This window comes from Oncorhynchus kisutch, linkage group LG16 (assembly GCF_002021735.2).
Source record: "Oncorhynchus kisutch isolate 150728-3 linkage group LG16, Okis_V2, whole genome shotgun sequence".
Taxonomy (NCBI): Eukaryota; Metazoa; Chordata; class Actinopteri; order Salmoniformes; family Salmonidae; genus Oncorhynchus; species Oncorhynchus kisutch.
In genome coordinates this window covers 12,338,063-12,356,964 of record NC_034189.2, presented here as the reverse complement: position 1 = coordinate 12,356,964, position 18,902 = coordinate 12,338,063, and the positions used below count along the sequence as shown (strand labels likewise).

Genomic DNA, 18,902 nt, shown 5'->3' with positions numbered 1-18,902 from the left:
CAGTCAGTACATTCATCGTCAGATAGCTAGGTGGGACAACCACATATCACAGTCAATACATTCATCTTCAGATAGCTAGGTGGGACAACCACACATCACAGTCAGTACATTCATCTTCAGATAGCTAGGTGGGACAACCACACATCACAGTCAGTGCATTCATCTTCAGATAGCTAGGTGGGACAACCACATATCACAGTCAGTACATTCATCTTCAGATAGCTAGGTGGGACAACCACACATCACAGTCAGTACATTCATCGTCAGATAGCTAGGTGGGACAACCACATATCACAGTCAGTACATTCATCGTCAGATAGCTAGGTGGGACAACCACACATCACAGTCAGTACATTCATCGTCAGATAGCTAGGTGGGACAACCACATATCACAGTCAGTACATTCATCGTCAGATAGCTAGGTGGGACAACCACACATCACAGTCAGTACATTCATCTTCAGATAGCTAGGTGGGACAACCACACATCACAGTCAGTGCATTCATCTTCAGATAGCTAGGTGGGACAACCACATATCACAGTCAGTACATTCATCGTCAGATAGCTAGGTGGGACAACCACACATCACAGTCAGTACATTCATCTTCAGATAGCTAGGTGGGACAACCACATATCACAGTCAGTACATTCATCTTCAGATAGCTAGGTGGGACAACCACATATCACAGTCAGTACATTCATCTTCAGATAGCTAGGTGGGACAACCACATATCACAGTCAGTACATTCATCGTCAGATAGCTAGGTGGGACAACCACATATCACAGTCAGTACATTCATCTTCAGATAGCTAGGTGGGACAACCACACATCACAGTCAGTACATTCATCTTCAGATAGCTAGGTGGGACAACCACACATCACAGTCAGTGCATTCATCTTCAGATAGCTAGGTGGGACAACCACATATCACAGTCAGTACATTCATCTTCAGATAGCTAGGTGGGACAACCACACATCACAGTCAGTACATTCATCGTCAGATAGCTAGGTGGGACAACCACATATCACAGTCAGTACATTCATCGTCAGATAGCTAGGTGGGACAACCACACATCACAGTCAGTACATTCATCGTCAGATAGCTAGGTGGGACAACCACACATCACAGTCAGTGCATTCATCTTCAGATAGCTAGGTGGGACAACCACATATCACAGTCAGTGCATTCATCTTCAGATAGCTAGGTGGGACAACCACACATCACAGTCAGTGCATTCATCTTCAGATAGCTAGGTGGGACAACCACACATCACAGTCAGTACATTCATCGTCAGATAGCTAGGTGGGACAACCACATATCACAGTCAGTACATTCATCGTCAGATAGCTAGGTGGGACAACCACACATCACAGTCAGTACATTCATCTTCAGATAGCTAGGTGGGACAACCACATATCACAGTCAGTACATTCATCTTCAGATAGCTAGGTGGGACAACCACATTTCACAGTCAGTACATTCATCTTCAGATAGCTAGGTGGGACAACCACATTTCACAGTCAGGTGAAGGTGAAGACCTGTTGCACCCTCTACAACCACTGGGATTATTATTATTTGGCCCTGCTGGTCATCTATGAACATTTGAACATCTTGGCCATGTTCTGTTATAATCTCCACCCGGCACAGCCAGAAGAGGACTGGCCACCCCTCATAGCCTGGTTCCTCTCTAGGTTTCTTCCTACGTTCCTGCCTTTCTAGGGAGTTTTTCCTAGCCACCGTGCTTCTACATCTGCATTGCTTGCTGTTTGGGGTTTTAGGCTGTCTTTCTGTATAGCACTTTGTGACATCAGCTGATGTAAAAAGGGCTTTATAAATACATTTGATTGATTGATTGAAGTGAAAGTGCTGGTTGGTTGAGAGTACATATATATATATATATTATTATTTTATTTTTTTGGGGGGGGGTCGAGGTGAGGAGGAGGATTGTTTAAGATACTGTTTGAAGAGAAAGGGTTTCAGATGTTTTCGGAAGACGGGCAGAAATATAAAGTTGCGCCCTTTACAATTGAATGAAACCTAATAGCCAACGTTGTTTAGAGCACACTGTACAGAGCCTTCGGGAAGTATTCAGACCCCTTGACCTTTTACACATTTGGTTACGTTACAGTCTTATTTTTCCTCAAAACCTTCCAGAAGGACAATCCTCTCTGCAGCACTCCACCAATCAGGTCTTTATGGTAGAGTGGCCAGACGGAAGCCCACTCTTCAGTAAAAGGCACATGACAGCTCGCTTGGAGTTTGCCAAAAGACACCTAAAGGACTCTCAGACCATGAGAAACGAGGTTCTCTGGTCTGATGAAACCAAGTTTGAACTATTTGGCCTGAATGCCAAGCGTCACGTCTGGAGGAAACCTGGCAGCATCCCTACGGTGAAGCATGGTGGTGGCAGCATCATGTCTGGAGGAAGCCTGGCAGCATCCCTACAGTGAAGCATGGTGGTGGCAGCATCATGTCTGGAGGAAACCTGGCAGCATCCCTACGGTGAAGCATGATGGTGGCAGCATCATGTCTGGAGGAAACCTGGCACCATCCCTACGGTGAAGCATGGTGGTGGCAGCATCAAGTCTGGAGGAAACCTGGCACCATCCCTACGGTGAAGCATGGTGGTGGCAGCATCATGCTGTGGGGATGTTTTTCAGCGGCAGGGACTGGGAGACATGTCAGAATCGAGGCAAAGATGAACATAGCAACGTACAGAGAGATCCTTGATGAAAACCTGCTCCAGAAGGACAATGACCTAAGCACACAGCTAAGACAAAGCAGGAGTGGCTTCGGGACAACTCTCTGAATGTCCTTGAGTGGCCCAGTCAGAGCCCAGACTTAAACCCGATCAAACCTGAAAATAGCTGTGCAGCAATGCTCCCCATCCAACCTGACAGAGCTTAAGAGGATCTGCAGAGAAGAATGGGAGAAACTCCCTAAAAACAGGTGTACCCAAGGAGACTTGAGGCTGTAATCGCTGCCAAAGGTGCTTCAACAAAGTACTGAGTAAAGGGTCTGAATACTTATGTAAATGTGATATTTCAGTTTGTGTTTTTATAAATTAGCATCAATTTCTAAAAAACTTTTTTTGCTTTGTCATTATGGAGTGTGTGTAGATAAATCGTATTATTATTAAAACAATTTAAAAAAATAATTGTAATGTAATAAAATGTGGAAAAAGTCAAGGGGTCTGAATACTTTCCAAAGGCACTTTGCTTTTCATTAATCACTACCTCTACAAATATTTGTGGGTGTGTGTCAGCTAATGCTTTTACTATACAATAATCCTAGAATTAGCCATATAATAAGCAATCTACATTCATTAACAACAAAAGCAAAATTACGCAAACGGCTTCCAGTACTTCAGAGCACACACTGCCCCCTATCTGTTTGGTGATGTTATTACACTGACGTCAGAGGTCAGCTGTCTAGTGTTGTCCAGTACTCTCAGGTCAGAGGTCAAGTGTCTAGTGTTGCCCAGTACTTACTACAGGACCAGGGGGACCGGGGGGACCTGGATTACCCTGGAGAAGAACACAACACAAATACAGGAAGTCAGTCAGTCATGAATCAACAGACAATAAAGACAAGTATGTTCCCCCAAGTCAACAGCTTTAGTCATATTAATTCATGTCTAGATTAAACATGACAAGTCAACAGCTTTAGTCCTATTAATTAATGTCTAGATTAAACATGACAAGTCAACAACTTTAGTCATATTAATTAATGTCTAGATTAAACATGACAAGTCAACAGCTTTAGTCATATTAATTCATGTCTAGATTAAACATGACAAGTCAACAGCTTTAGTCCTATTAATTCGTCTAGATTAAACATGACCAGCATTTGGTGTAATGTGATGGTTGTCATGACACTGCTTGGGATAAAGTAGCTTCTGTAGAATAGACAGGTCTGTCTGTCTGTCTGTCTGTCTGTCTGAGTGTGTGTGTGTCTGCCTGAGTGTGTGTGTGTGTGGTTCTGTGTGTGTGTGCGTCTATGTGTGTGTGTGTGTGTTTGTGTGTGTGTATCTGTCTGTGTGTGTGTGTATGTGTGTGTGTATCTGTCTATGTGTGTGTGTGTGTGGTTCTGTGTGTGTGTGTGTGTGTGTGTGTGTATCTGTCTGTGTGTGTGTGTGTGTATCTGTCTATGTGTGTGTGTGTGTAGTTCTGTGTGTGTGTGTGTGTGTGTATGTGTGTGTGTGTATCTGTCTATGTGTGTGTGTATCTGTCTATGTGTGTGTTTGTGTGTGTGGTTCTGTGTGTGTATCTGTCTATGTGTGTGTGTGTGTGTGTGTGGTTCTGTGTGTGTATCTGTCTATGTGTGTGTTTCTGTGTGGTTCTGTGTGCGTATCTGTCTATGTGTGTGTTTGTGTGTGGTTCTATGTGTGTATCTGTCTATGTGTGTGTTTGTGTGTGCACATACAAGGAATCCGTCAGGACCATCAGGACCACTGGGGCCGATGTCCCCAGGCCTTCCATTAGGGCCTCTAGGACCCTGAGAAGAGAAACAGAACGCATAGAGACGGGTCAGGAACACAGAACACATAGAACCGGGTCAGGAACACAGAACACATAGAACCGGGTCAGGAACACAGAACACATAGAATGCGGTCAGGAACACAGAACACATAGAACCCTTTAGAACTGGGTCAGGAACACATCAAGTTATCAATTACACCACATATACATCATTAAATATAGTATATTGATGTCTAGGAATTAGTTGCCTTACAGGTATACCGTCCAGTCCAGGCAAACCAGGAGCTCCCTGTCAGGAGACAAGACCAACTGTGAGTTAAACAACTGCCATTACTTCATTATAAACATACATGTAGATGTAGGGGAGTGAGGGAGGAGACGAGGGAGGAGACGAGGGAGGAGACGAGGGAGGCAGGGAGGGTGTTTCAGGTCAGACCGACCTCAATGGATGGCCCAGGATGATGTCATAGCAACAACAGTATCCCCCTTCCTCTAAACAATCTCCAGGATAGGACAACAGGAAAGGAGGGGGAGAGGCATGGAAGTCAAACTTTTCCTTATAACATTCTTCTGTGTGTGTGTGTGTGTGTGTGTGTGTATACGTTACCTCACTGGTTCCAACATATACAGGTTCTCCCTTCTGCCCTTTAGGACCCTTAGGCCCCTGAGAGAGAGAGACAGAGAGCGAGATTGGTGTGACACAGGGAACAAACTCAGGCGGTATGCTAATTTGGTATAGTGCACACCTAACTCACTCTATTAAATTAATCAAAACAGGAACATTTTACATTTGGCTAGAAATGTAAAAGGAAATTATCTCAAAAGAGAAAAATATCCTCCTGTGTACTACCTACGGTATACACCCCCCACTAGAATCCCCATAATTTAATGAAGACAGCTTCTCCATCCTGGAGGAGGAAATCAATCATTTCCAGGCCCAGGGACATGTACTAGTCTGTGGCGACCTAAATTCCAGAACTGGACAAGAACCTGACAGCCTCAGCAGACAGGGGCACAAACACCTACCTGGAGGTGACAGCATTCACTCCCCCATATGCCCCCTTAGACACAACTACGACAGCATAACCAACAAAAACGATTCACAACTCCTGCAGGTCACACTGGGTATTGTCATGACGTTGGCCTGTGGGTAACGTTTATGACCCCCCCATAAATACCTTTCTCCCTTCCCTCTCTCTTGACTCTTCAGAGGGACTCTTGAATAGCCTTTGTTAAACAGAGATTCTGGGAACATCAGAAGGTAGGAGGAAATGAACCACATTCTGGTAATCCAACCAGTTGAACATATGCGTTGGTACTTAATGAATATGACCTCAGTTCGGTTGTCATCTGAGACATTCTCATCAATGATATGATGACATAAACGGTACAGTGGAAAGTCTACACATTATAGATTCACATGGAATTGTTATGCAATTTAAATGTTTGAATATAACATTATTGGTGAAAATATTAAATGTAATTTTAGCTTCCAAATGAGAAATTTGGGTTTTCATAAGGTTAGGGCTCTGCTCAATCAGTGGACCGCCCCTCTGAAGAGACATGGGTTATAAAACTATGAAAACACTCCCTCCACTATATAAGCCCTTGACGAAAATGTAACCTCCTGTGCCGAGGATGTGAGGACGACGGTCCATATGTTGAAAGGACTAACATGTCAACTACAGAACTAAGCCAACCTCAGTGTGAGGTTTGGTTGTGAATGCTATAAACTTTGAACTCTTACTCACTAAAGAAGTGAGACATCCTAGTCAATGAGTTAGCAACAGCAGCTGTAAACATGGGCTAGGAAAGGACGGACAGAGTATCCCATCTACCACACAACGACAACACTACAACGTATCCCGTTCACCACCAGAGACACTCTTCAAAGGACAAAGGACTCGGTTTGGCAACACGGCCTTCCATCTAGCACCAACCTACTGAAGCGCAGCTCAGAGTAAATATTTATTGCATTTTCCTTTTCCAAATGGGCGGTAATTTAGAATGCATAAGATACTGTATTTACGATAGCACAGCTTCGTCCCTTTTTTCCTCAGTCTTCCCGCTCTTTCACTCAAACCCAGCCCCTTTTGTTTTTGTAACCAGCTGCCATATCTGTTCCGTCCGCTAGGGACGTTTTCCTTTATGACATCATTTGTAATCAAGGTATTCTGTGTATTCTGTGTATATGTAATTCTGTGTGATTAGTTAGGTATTTAATAAATAATTAAACCCAATTTTGTATTGCTGATTCAACTTGTTAGCCAGGGTTCGTGAAGATAACCAATCATTTACAACTTCCAGATGAGACTGAAATAAGGTGACGATTAATATTGACTGCTATTGATGTAAAATATTACTTGGTCTTTAAGAGTTTATTCGGAAGATAACAGCTCTATAAATATTATTTTGTGGTGCTCCGACTTTCTAGTTAATTACTGTAATATTGAAGGTGGAAACTTGGCAGTGGAAACCCTAAACAGTATTTTTGACCTCTCAGCTTCCCTATCAAATAAAAAAAATTCAACGCAAATCCGACGAAAATGGTCAACAATGACAAATGGTTTGATGAAGAATGCAAAAACCTCAGAAAGAAATTGAGAAACCTATCCAATCAACAACAGAGACCCAGAAAACCTGAGACTACACCTTCACTATGGAGAATCACTAAAACAATACAGAAATACACTACGGAAAAAGAAGGAACAGCACGACAGAAATCAGCTCAATGTAATTGAAGAATCCATAGACTCAAACCACTTCTGGGAAAATCGGGAAAACACTAAACAAACAACAACACGAATAGTTATGTATCCAAAATGGAGATGTTTGGGTAAACCACTTCTCCAATCTTTTGGGCAAACAGCTAAAAAAACATACATTATCAAATACAAATCTTAGAATCAACTATTAAAGACTAGCAAAACCCACTGGATTCTCCAATTACATGAAATGAACTACAGTACAAAATACAAACCCTCCAAACGATGCAGCTTAAGCCCCACCCACTTCAACATATATATCAACGAATTGGTGAGGGCACTAGAACAGTCTGCAGCACCCGGCCTCACCCTACTAGAATCTGGAGTCAAATGTCTACTGTTTGCTGATGCTCTGGTGCTTCTGTCCTCAACCAAGGAGGGCCTACAGAAGCACCTAGATCTTCTGCACAGATTCTGTCAGACCTGGGCCCTGACAGACCTGGGCCCTGACAGACCTGGGCCCTGACAGACCTGGGCCCTGACAGACCTGGGCCCTGACAGACCTGGGTAAATCTCAGTAAAAAATAATGGTGTTCCAAAAAAGGTCTAGTCACCAGGACCACAAATACCATCTAGACACAGTTGCCCTAAAGCACACAAACTACACATACCTCGGCCTAAACATCAGCACCACAGGTAACTTCCACAAAGCTGTGAACAATCTGAGAGACAAGGCAAGAAGGGTTTTCTATGCCATCAAAAGGAACATAAAATGTGACATCCCAATTAGGATTTGCAAAACATACTTGAATCAGTTATAGAACCCATTGCTCTTTATGGTTCTGAGGTCTGGTGTCCACCCACCAACCAATAATTCACAAATTGGGACAAACACCAAACTGAGACTCTGCAGGCAAATTCAGCTAAAATATTATCCGCGTACAACGTAAAATACCAAATAATGCATGCAGAGCAGAATGAGGCCGATACCCGCTAATTATCAAAATCCAGAAAATAAACGTTAAATTCTACAACCATTTAAAAGGAAGAGATTCCCAAACCTTCCATAACAAAGCCATCACCTACAGACAGATGGAGAAGTCCCCTAAGCAAGCTGGTCCTGAGGCTCTGTTCACAAACACAAACAGACGCCACAGAGCCCAGGAACAGAAACACAATTAGACCCAACCAAATCATGAGAAAACAAAAAGATAATTACTTGACATATTGGAAATAATTAAGACAAACAAACTAAAAACTAGAATGCTATTTGGCCCTAAACAGAGTGTACACAGTGGCAGAATACCTGACCACTGTGACTGACCCACAATTAAGGAAAGTTTTGACTATGTACAGACTCAGTGAGCATAGCCTTGCTATTGAGAAAGGCCTCTGTAGGCAGACCTGGCTCTCAAGAGAAGACTGCCCACAAAATTAGATGGAAACTGAGCTGCACTTCCTAACCTCCTGTCAAATGTATGACCATATTAGAGACACATATTTCCCTCAGATTACACAGACCTAAAAAGAATTAAAAAACAAACCGAATCTTGACAAACTCCCATATCTACTGGGTGAAATACCACAGTGTGCATCACAGCGGCAAGATTTGTGACTTGTTGCCACGAGAAAAGGGCAACCAGTGAAGAACAAACACCATTGTAAATACAACCCTTATTTATGTTTATTTATCTTCCCGTTTGTTCTTTAACTCTTTGCACATCATTATAACACTGTATATAGACCTATACCTGTATGACACTGTATATAGACCTATACCTGTATGACACTGTATATAGACCTATACCTGTATGACACTGTATATAGACCTATACCTGTATGACACTGTATATAGACCTATACCTGTATGACACTGTATATAGACCTATACCTGTATGACACTGTATATAGACCTATACCTGTATGACACTGTATATAGACCTATACCTGTATGACACTGTATATAGACCTATACCTGTATGACACTGTATATAGACCTATACCTGTATGACACTGTATATAGACCTATACCTGTATGACACTGTATATAGACCTATACCTGTATGATACTGTATATAGACCTATACCTGTATGACACTGTATATAGACCTATACCTGTATGACACTGTATATAGACCTATACCTGTATGACACTGTATATAGACCTATACCTGTATGACACTGTATATAGACCTATACCTGTATGACACTGTATATAGACCTATACCTGTATGACACTGTATATAGACCTATACCTGTATGACACTGTATATAGACCTATACCTGTATGACACTGTATATAGACCTATACCTGTATGACACTGTATATAGACCTATACCTGTATGACACTGTATATAGACCTATACCTGTATGACACTGTATATAGACCTATACCTGTATGACACTGTATATAGACCTATACCTGTATGACACTGTATATAGACCTATACCTGTATGACACTGTATATAGACCTATACCTGTATGACACTGTATATAGACCTATACCTGTATGACACTGTATATAGACCTATACCTGTATTTTCCCTTTTGTACTTTAACTATGTGCACATCATTATAACACTGTATATAGACATAATATGACATCTGTAATGTCTTTATTCTTTTGGAACTTTTGTGACTAAAGTTTACTGTTCATTTTGATTGTTTATTTCACTTTTGTATATTATCTATTTCACTTGCTTTGGTATGTTAACATATATGTTTCCCATGCCAATAAAGCCATTAAATTGAAATTGAATTTAATTGAGAGAGAGAGAGAGATAGAGAGGAAGAGGAACAGAGAGAGACAGAGAGAGAGAGAGAGAGAGAGAGAGAGAGAGAGAGAGAGAGAGAGAGAGAGAGAGAGAGAGAGAGAGGAAGAGAGAGAGAGAGGAAGAGAGAGAGAGAGAGAGGAAGAGAGAGAGAGACATTGTGTTATATTGAAGCCAGTAACACCCCGGCAGCCGGCTAAGTCTATGCAGAGTTCCCCCTCAGTCAGCAACCATTTGGTTACCGGGCCACCGTTCTAACCGCGGGGCTACTACCCGTTGCTAGATAACTGACTCTTGTTACAGTGATGTTGGTACTGATGTTGGTACTGATGTTACTTACAGAGAATCCAGTTAGGTCCAACAAACACTAAACTACATGACTCTTATTACAGAACCAATGTTCTACAATAACGTCAAAATAGGACATTTAGCAGACGCTTTTATCCAAAGCCACTTACAGTCATACGTAAATACATATTAAGTAGGGTAGTCCCAGGATTCAAACCCACTATCCTGGTGTCGCAAGCCAATGCTCTACAGAGGACCCCCAATGTTGCTCCCGGTTAAAGGAAGCGGGTTAGTTTTAGTTATTGTAAATATAAACTCGACAGTATAAAGCATTAACGTCACAAAGAGGTTTATTTCCAACATGACAGCAGATACAACATAGCCGGTTCAAGCTGAGTCCATCTGCACCCTCTCAAAGGAACCTGAATACCTGGACAACAACCAACGAGGAACCTGAATACCTGGGCCAACAACCAACGAGGAACCTGAATACCTGGGCCAACAACCAACGAGGAACCTGAATACCTGGGCCAACAACCAACGAGGAACCTGAATACCTGGGCCAACAACCAACGAGGAACCTGAATACCTGGGCCAACAACCAACAAGGAACCTGAATACCTGGGCCAACAACCAACGAGGAACCTGAATACCTGGGCCAACAACCAACGAGGAACCTGAATACCTGGGCCAACAACCAACGAGGAACCTGAATACCTGGGCCAACAACCAACGAGGAACCTGAATACCTGGGCCAACAACCAACGAGGAACCTGAATACCTGGGCCAACAACCAACAAGGAACCTGAATACCTGGGCCAACAACCAACGAGGAACCTGAATACCTGGACAACAACCAACGAGGAACCTGAATACATGGGCCAACAACCAACGAGGAACCTGAATACCTGGGCCAACAACCAATGAGGACCTGCCAATAAAACTATGCGCATCAAATCAGATATATATTTCCAATGTCACACACTGAGCACGTGCGTACCCTTTTCACAAGGTGTGCCTAATAACATGCTGCTTATCTCTCGAACACTACATCCTACATCTACAATGATGATAATAGTAGATAATAGACCGTGTAGAGGTTACTCACAGGGAGTCCTGAAGCTCCAGGTATTCCTCCATCTACAGCTCTGGGACCTGGGTCTCCCTGGGTACCGTTACATCCATCAAACCCTGGTAGACCCCTGCCACCGTCCTGACCTGGGTGACCCTGGAGCGAGAGAGAAACAGTTAGGGTGCGTGTGTGTGTGTGTGTGTGTGTATGTGTGATACAATACTCACTGGGACTCCGTCGTTTCCTGGGAACCCTGGTACGCCCATGGGCCCCTTGTCCCCTTTCAGCCCAGAGGGGCCCATGCGTCCGAAGTGGCCCTTCTCTCCTTTTTGCCCTAAAGGGCCTTGGTCACCTGGGAACCCCTCTGGTCCACCGGGTCCTACTGGCCCCAATGCCCCTGGACGCCCCTGGAGAGAGGGAAGAGGAGGAGGCAGACATGGTGACACAATTCTTAGAAAGTTAATTTAAAAATATTGAGTCTTTAAGCCTTTGAAGGTCAAAGCTGAACGCTTCGGGGAGGAGGAGAGGGAACCCTGACTAACACTTAGACTATGTATAGTAAATGATGATGGTGTGTAAGAGAAAGAGAGAGAGAGAATGCTATTTGGCCCTAAACAGAGAGTACACAGCGGCAGAATACCTGACCACTGTGACTGACCCAAAATTAAGGAAAGCTTTGACTATGTACAGACTCAGTGAGCATAGCCTTGCTATTGAGAAAGGCCGCCGTAGGCAGACATGGCTCTCAAGAGAAGACAGGCTATGTGCTCACTGCCCACAAAATGAGGTGGAAACTGAGCTGCACTTCCTATCCTCCTGCCCAATGTATGACCATATTAGAGATACATATTTCCCTCAGATTACACAGATCCACAAAGAATTCGAAAACAAATCAAATTTTGATAAACTCCCATATCTACTGGGTGAAATTCCACAGTGTGCCACCACAGCAGCAAGATTTGTGACCTGTTGCCACAAGAACCAGTGAAGAACAAACACCATTGTAAATACAACCCTTATTTATGCTTATTTATTTTCCCTTGTGTTCTTTAACCATTTGTACATTGTTACAACACTGTATATATATATATATAATATGACATTTGTAATGCCTTTACTGTTTTGAAACTTCTGTATGTGTAATGTTTACTGTTCATTTTTATTGTTTATTTCACTTTATATATTATCTACCTCACTTGCTTTGGCAATGTTAACACATGTTTCCCATGCCAATAAAGCCCCTTGAATTGAATTGAATTGAATTGAATTGAGAGAGAGAGAGAGAGAGAGAGAGAGAGAGAGAGGTATGACAGAGCGCATGTCTGTGTCTGTGTGTTTGCGTGAAGGGGAGACTATCAGTGAGAAAGAGAGAGAGAGAGAGGTATGACAGAGAGTGTGTCTGTGTCTGTGTCTGTGTGTATGCGTGAAGGGGAGACTATCAGTGAGAAAGAGAGCCACAGAGTGTATATATGTGATCATAAACAGGTCTTTTTTGCCAATTAAGGAATTTGTGCAAGAAGGACAACCTTCTCGACTACCAGTCACCCAATCTTGCACTAGCCAATCATTACCACATGGCGGCGCCAGAGAGCCGTATCACCTGGCTAGGCATTTGACCTAGCCAGGTATGTCAGTTAATGATGTCTATGGCAGAACAACTCTCTCTGTGACAGACAAACAGTAATGGGTTAGGGACGGGTTAAACTAACACTGACATGTGATCATTCTAGTCTTAGTTTACACCCGCTCTCTGTTGTGTCCATCTCTCTCTCTCTCTCTCTCTCTTTCTCTCTCTCTCTCTCTCTCAAATTGTCCGTCTCAGTCTCCCTTCCCTCTCTCTCTGTCTCCTTCACTAACTCTCTCTCTCGCTGTCTCTCTCTTTCTCTCCAAGTCCAAGGATACACTTTTACTCTGTTTTTCACAATTCCTGACATTTAATCCTCGTAAAAATTCCCTGTCTTGGGTCAGTTAGGATCACCACTTTATTTTAAGAATGTGAAATGTCAGAATAATAGGAGAGATAATGATTTATTTCAGCTTTTATTTATTTCATCACATTCCCAGTGGGTCAGAAGTTTACATACACTCAATTCGTATTTGGCAGCATTGCCTTGACATTTTTTTACTCGGGTCAAAAGTTTCGGGTAGCCTACCACAAGCTTCCCACAATAAGTTGGGTGAATTTTGGCCCATTCTTCCCGACAGAGCTGGTGTAACTGAGTCAGGTTTGTAGGCCTCATTGCTCGCACACACTTTTTCCGTTTTTCTGCCCACCAATTTTCTATAGGATTGAGGTCAGGGCTTTGTGATGGCCACTCCAATACCTTGACTTTGTTGTCCTCAAGCCATTTTGCCACAACTTTGGAAGTATCCTTGGGGTCATTGTCCATTTGGAAGACCCATTATTATATGACCAAGCTTTAACTTGACCTGACTGATTTCTTGAGATGTTGCTTCAATATATCCATATAATTTTCCTCCCTCATGATGCCATCCATTTTGTGAAGTGCACCAGTCCCTCCTGCAGCAAAGCACCTCCACAACACCTATCACTGCACCTATCCCTACACCTATCACTACACCTATCACTGCACCTATCACTACACCTATCACTGCACCTATCACTACACCTACAGGTATCTGATGTTTATTTCTATCCAACTCATTATTTCCAACTCAAGTCATTGGTCAAGATTTTTGTGGTTTTTAACATAAAAGGTTTTTGTTGTATTGTATGTGAAAAAAAAATCTCAATGAGAAAAGCCTATAGAAATAAATGTTTAAAAAAAATATATATTTTTTTTAAATGTATAAAATGTGAAATGGTGAAGGGGAACCCTGGACCTATGGTGTTTGTGTACCTCGTTAAAGAAATTGACATAATTGCCTTTTATCCGGGTGGTTCTCGTTCATTAAAAAACAGTTTTATTTCCATGTATCCTAATGACGATGTCACAGAATTTTGATGCTAATTTAGCTGTCTGAATGGCTGGGTTTAATCCAATAGGACGAGGACAATAGGACACTTATTTATGCGTCACAAATGGCACTCTATTCCCTATATAGTGCACTATTTTTGACCAGGGCTCCTATGGGGCGGGTCAAAAGTAGTGCACTATATACAATAGGGAATATGGTGATATTTGGGATCCTAAAGGGACTGTTGAAATTAAACAACAAACGTAACACAACTAACAAGATTTTCAGTAATTACTGTTAAAATAACACCTCAATTTATCCTTGTAGTCCTTTAGACGATAAAATAACACCTCAATTTATCCTTGTAGTCCTTTTAGACAATAAAAGAACACCTCAATTTATCCTTGTAGTCCTTTTAGACGATACAATAACTTACAAATGAAAAGTTGACGTCATGTGGACGACCTTAAAAAATGTTTTTTGGGGAGGCCTAGTCATAGCAGAGTGTCTCTCTGTTATCTAACTTGACTTTACATCTCTTCAATTTGAAACCTTTGAGGTGTGCATGCGGACATGGGAATAGGGGTGAGAGAGGAGGGAGATGGGAGGGATAGGGGAGAGAGAGAGGAGGGAGATGGGAGGGAGAGAGAGAGGGAGTGAGAGAGAGAGAGAGGGGAGGGATAGGGGAGAGAAAGAGGAGGGAGTCCAGCTGTGTTTAGGTTGCCATGAGATTCCTGTATTCCACTGGAGTTTGTCGAATCAACTCCCAGGTGTGTACGTGTGTGTGTGTGCGTATGTGTGTAGGCCCATAGCGTGGGACTCCCCCACTGCCCTGGTTCTCTTCAGTCTCCTCTCTCCTCAGCATACTGCTCCCCCTTACACCTAGGATGTGTTCCACTGTCCTGGTTCTCCTCAGTCTCCTCAGCAAACTGCTCCCCCTAACACCTAGGATGTGTTCCACTGTCCTGGTTCTCCTCAGTCTCCTCAACACACTGCTCTCCCTTACACCTAGGATGTGTTCCACTGCCCTGGTTCTCCTCAGTCTCCTCAGCATACTGCTCCCCCTTACACCTAGGATGTGTTCCACTGTCCTGGTTCTCCTCAGTCTCCTCAGCATACTGCTCTCCCTTACACCTAGGATGTGTTCCACTGTCCTGGTTCTCCTCAGTCTCCTCAGCATACTGCTCTCCCTTACACCTAGGATGTGTTCCACTGCCCTGGTTCTCCTCAGTCTCCTCAGCATACTGCTCCCCCTTACACCTAGGATGTGTTCCACTGTCCTGGTTCTCCTTAGTCTCCTCAACATACTGCTCCTCCTTACACCTAGGATGTGTTCCACTGTCCTGGTTCTCCTCAGTCTCCTCAGCATACTGCTCCTCCTTACACCTAGGATGTGTTCCACTGTCCTGGTTCTCCTCAGTCTCCTCAGCATACTGCTCCTCCTTACACCTAGGATGTGTTCCACTGTCCTGGTTCTCCTCAGTCTCCTCAACACACTGCTCTCCCTTACACCTAGGATGTGTTCCACTGTCCTGGTTCTCCTCAGTCTCCTCAACACACTGCTCCTCCTTACACCTAGGATGTGTTCCAAATGGAACCCTATTCACTACACAGTGCACTACTTGAGAGCGACAGAGAAGGGTTATTAAAAAGCAAAGCTCCACTTAATACAAAGTAAACAGTGTGTGTGCTCGAGTTCTTCTTATTTTCATTAAAGGCCATTTTTATATGAATATTATATCATTTCTGGAAAATAATGAAGTACCTTACTGTAATAAATGTTCATTAAAATGGACAAGATTTTTAGGAAAACTATTTCAACTATTTCTATGTAGTTCTGTCCTTGAGGTGTTCTTGTCTATTGATGTTCTGTATTATGTCATTCTGTATTATGTTTCATGTTCTGTGTTGAACCCCAGGAAGAGTAGCTGCTGCTTTTGCAACAGCTAATGGGGATCCTAATAAAATACCAAGCAAGAATTTTGCTTGGACTGTCTGGGAGAGGTCTGAATAGGGAGGGGAAAACTGAAAACTATCTGTTATTGGCAGAGTGGTTTGGAACTCACTTTGTTATTGGTCTATTAACCAATTTACCACACGCCCACTGGGCACACATTGGTTGAATCGATGTTGCTTCCATGTCATTTCAATGAAACTACGTTGAATTGAAGGCTGCGCTTAGTGGGTGGTAATGTCACCATGAAAGCCTGCTAATTAGAAAGTTCTAGATTATATCTAATAATCATGTTACATGTAATAATCTAATTATATCTAGATCTATATATTTATTCAACTAGCAACTATCAGTAAATAACACGGATAATTGTTTTAAACACTTTTACAGTGTTAGTAATTTCCTCAGTGGTTGTACATTATGAGACAACACACACAGGAAAAACTGTATTTTCACTGCACTGGGCCTTTAAAATCTCTACAGGATCGGTGGGTCCCCCACGGGGCGGTTGAGTTAAAGTAGGCTAATGCGATTAGCATGAGGTTTTGAGTAAAAATAACATTTCCCAGGACATTGACATATTTGATATTGGCAGAAAGGTTAAATTCTTGTTAATCTAACTGCACTGTCCAATTTCCAGTAGTTATTACAGTGAAATAATAGCATGTTATTGTTTGAGGAAAGTGCACAGGTCTGAACATGAAAAGTTAATAAACCAATTAGGCACATTTGGGCAGTCTTTATACAACATTTTAACCCGAAATGCAATAGTTCATTGGATCAGTCTAAAACGTCTAAAACACACACTTCTGCCATCTAGTGGCCAAAATCTAAATTGTGCCTGGGCCCGAATAATACATTATGGCCTTTCTCTTGCACTTTAAAGATGGTACAAAAAAAATACTAATGATCTTGTATTATCTTTTACCAGATCTAATGTGTTATATTCTCCTACATTCATTTCACATTTCTACAAACTTCAAAGTGTTTCCTTTCAAATTGGTATCAAGAATATGCATAATCCTTGCTTCAGGTCCTGAGCTACAGGCAGTTAGGTTTGGGAAATAAAAGGGGCGCATCCTTAAGAGGTAGGCTTCCGAAGTCTCCCACACGTGATGGGTGAGGAGACCTCAGATGAATTCATCCAAGCCTTTTAGGTCCATCAAAGGAGATGTGTAGCTACGTGTCTCACAGTAACCTATCCTTTCACTAACCTGCATGCCTCATATCTTGTTAGACGCTCTAAAGCTTTGGCTGGCTATCTATCTACAGATACAAGCTCTGGCACAAAAGGTGACCTCAAAAGCCTTTTATGTATCCAATAGCATGCGTACCTACATGCCTTTAATTGGAGGGAAATGGGTTCAGTTGTTAGATGCCAGACAGGGCAGGGCAGTCTTTTTGGAAAGGGGAAAACGTCATGAATGATTGTACAGCAGGCTACACATCAAATTAGATGCTATAACTTCAAGTAGTATTCACACTGGAGGCCTGGATAAAGATCACTGTGTACACTTGTGAGCCTGAGCAGGAAGACATGAAGACATGAAGACACGAAGACATGAAGACACGAAGGAAGACATGAAGACATGAAGACATGAAGACACAAAGACACGAAGACACAAAGACACGAAGACACAAAGACATGAAGACACAAAGACATGAAGACACAAAGACATGAAGACACAAATACATGAAGGAAGACATGAAGACATGAAGGAAGACATGAAGACATGAAGACATGAGGGAAGACATGAAGACATGAAGACACAAAGACATGAAGACACGAAGACATGAAGACATGAAGACATGAAGGAAGACATGAAGACACAAAGACATGAAGACATGAAGGAAGACATGAAGACACAAAGACATGAAGACATAAAGACATGAAGACATGAAGGAAGACATGAAGACACGAAGACATGAAGACATGAAGACATGAAGACATGAAGACACAAAGACATGAAGACATGAAGGAAGACATGAAGACACAAAGACATGAAGACATGAAGGAAGACATGAAGACATGAAGACACGAAGACATAAAGACATGAAGACATGAAGACACGAAGACACAAAGACACAAAGACATAAAGACATGAAGACATGAAGACACGAAGACATGAAGACATAAAGACATGAAGACATGAAGACACGAAGACATAAAGACAGGAAGACATGAAGACATGAAGACATGAAGTCACAAAGACATGAAGACATGAAGACATGAAGGAAGACATGAAGACACGAAGACATGAAGACATGAAGACATGAAGACATGAAGACATGAAGACACAAAGACATGAAGACATGAAGGAAGACATGAAGACACAAAGACATGAAGACATGAAGGAAGACATGAAGACATGAAGACACGAAGACATAAAGACATGAAGACATGAAGACACGAAGACACAAAGACACAAAGACATAAAGACATGAAGACACGAAGACATGAAGACATAAAGACATGAAGACATGAAGACACGAAGACAGGAAGACATGAAGACATGAAGACATGAAGACACGAAGACATGAAGACATGAAGACATAAAGACACAAAGACACGAAGACACGAAGACACGAAGACATGAAGACATGAAGACACAAAGACACGAAGACATGAAGACACAAAGACATAAAGACATGAAGACACGAAGACATGAAGACATGAAGACATAAAGACATGAAGACACGAAGACATG

At 42.4% G+C, this 18,902-nt stretch overlaps 1 protein-coding gene across 1 annotated transcript in view; it reads right to left on the bottom strand.

Moving 5' to 3' along the window:
- Positions 1-18,902, bottom strand: part of LOC109880159 (collagen alpha-6(IV) chain) — a 238,446-nt gene that overhangs the window by 65,886 nt on the left and 153,658 nt on the right. The window contains 6 exon segments of the mRNA XM_031791790.1: positions 3,494-3,529; positions 4,428-4,499; positions 4,737-4,772; positions 5,091-5,147; positions 11,358-11,477; positions 11,549-11,728. Coding sequence (XP_031647650.1) covers positions 3,494-3,529; positions 4,428-4,499; positions 4,737-4,772; positions 5,091-5,147; positions 11,358-11,477; positions 11,549-11,728 — 501 coding nt within the window.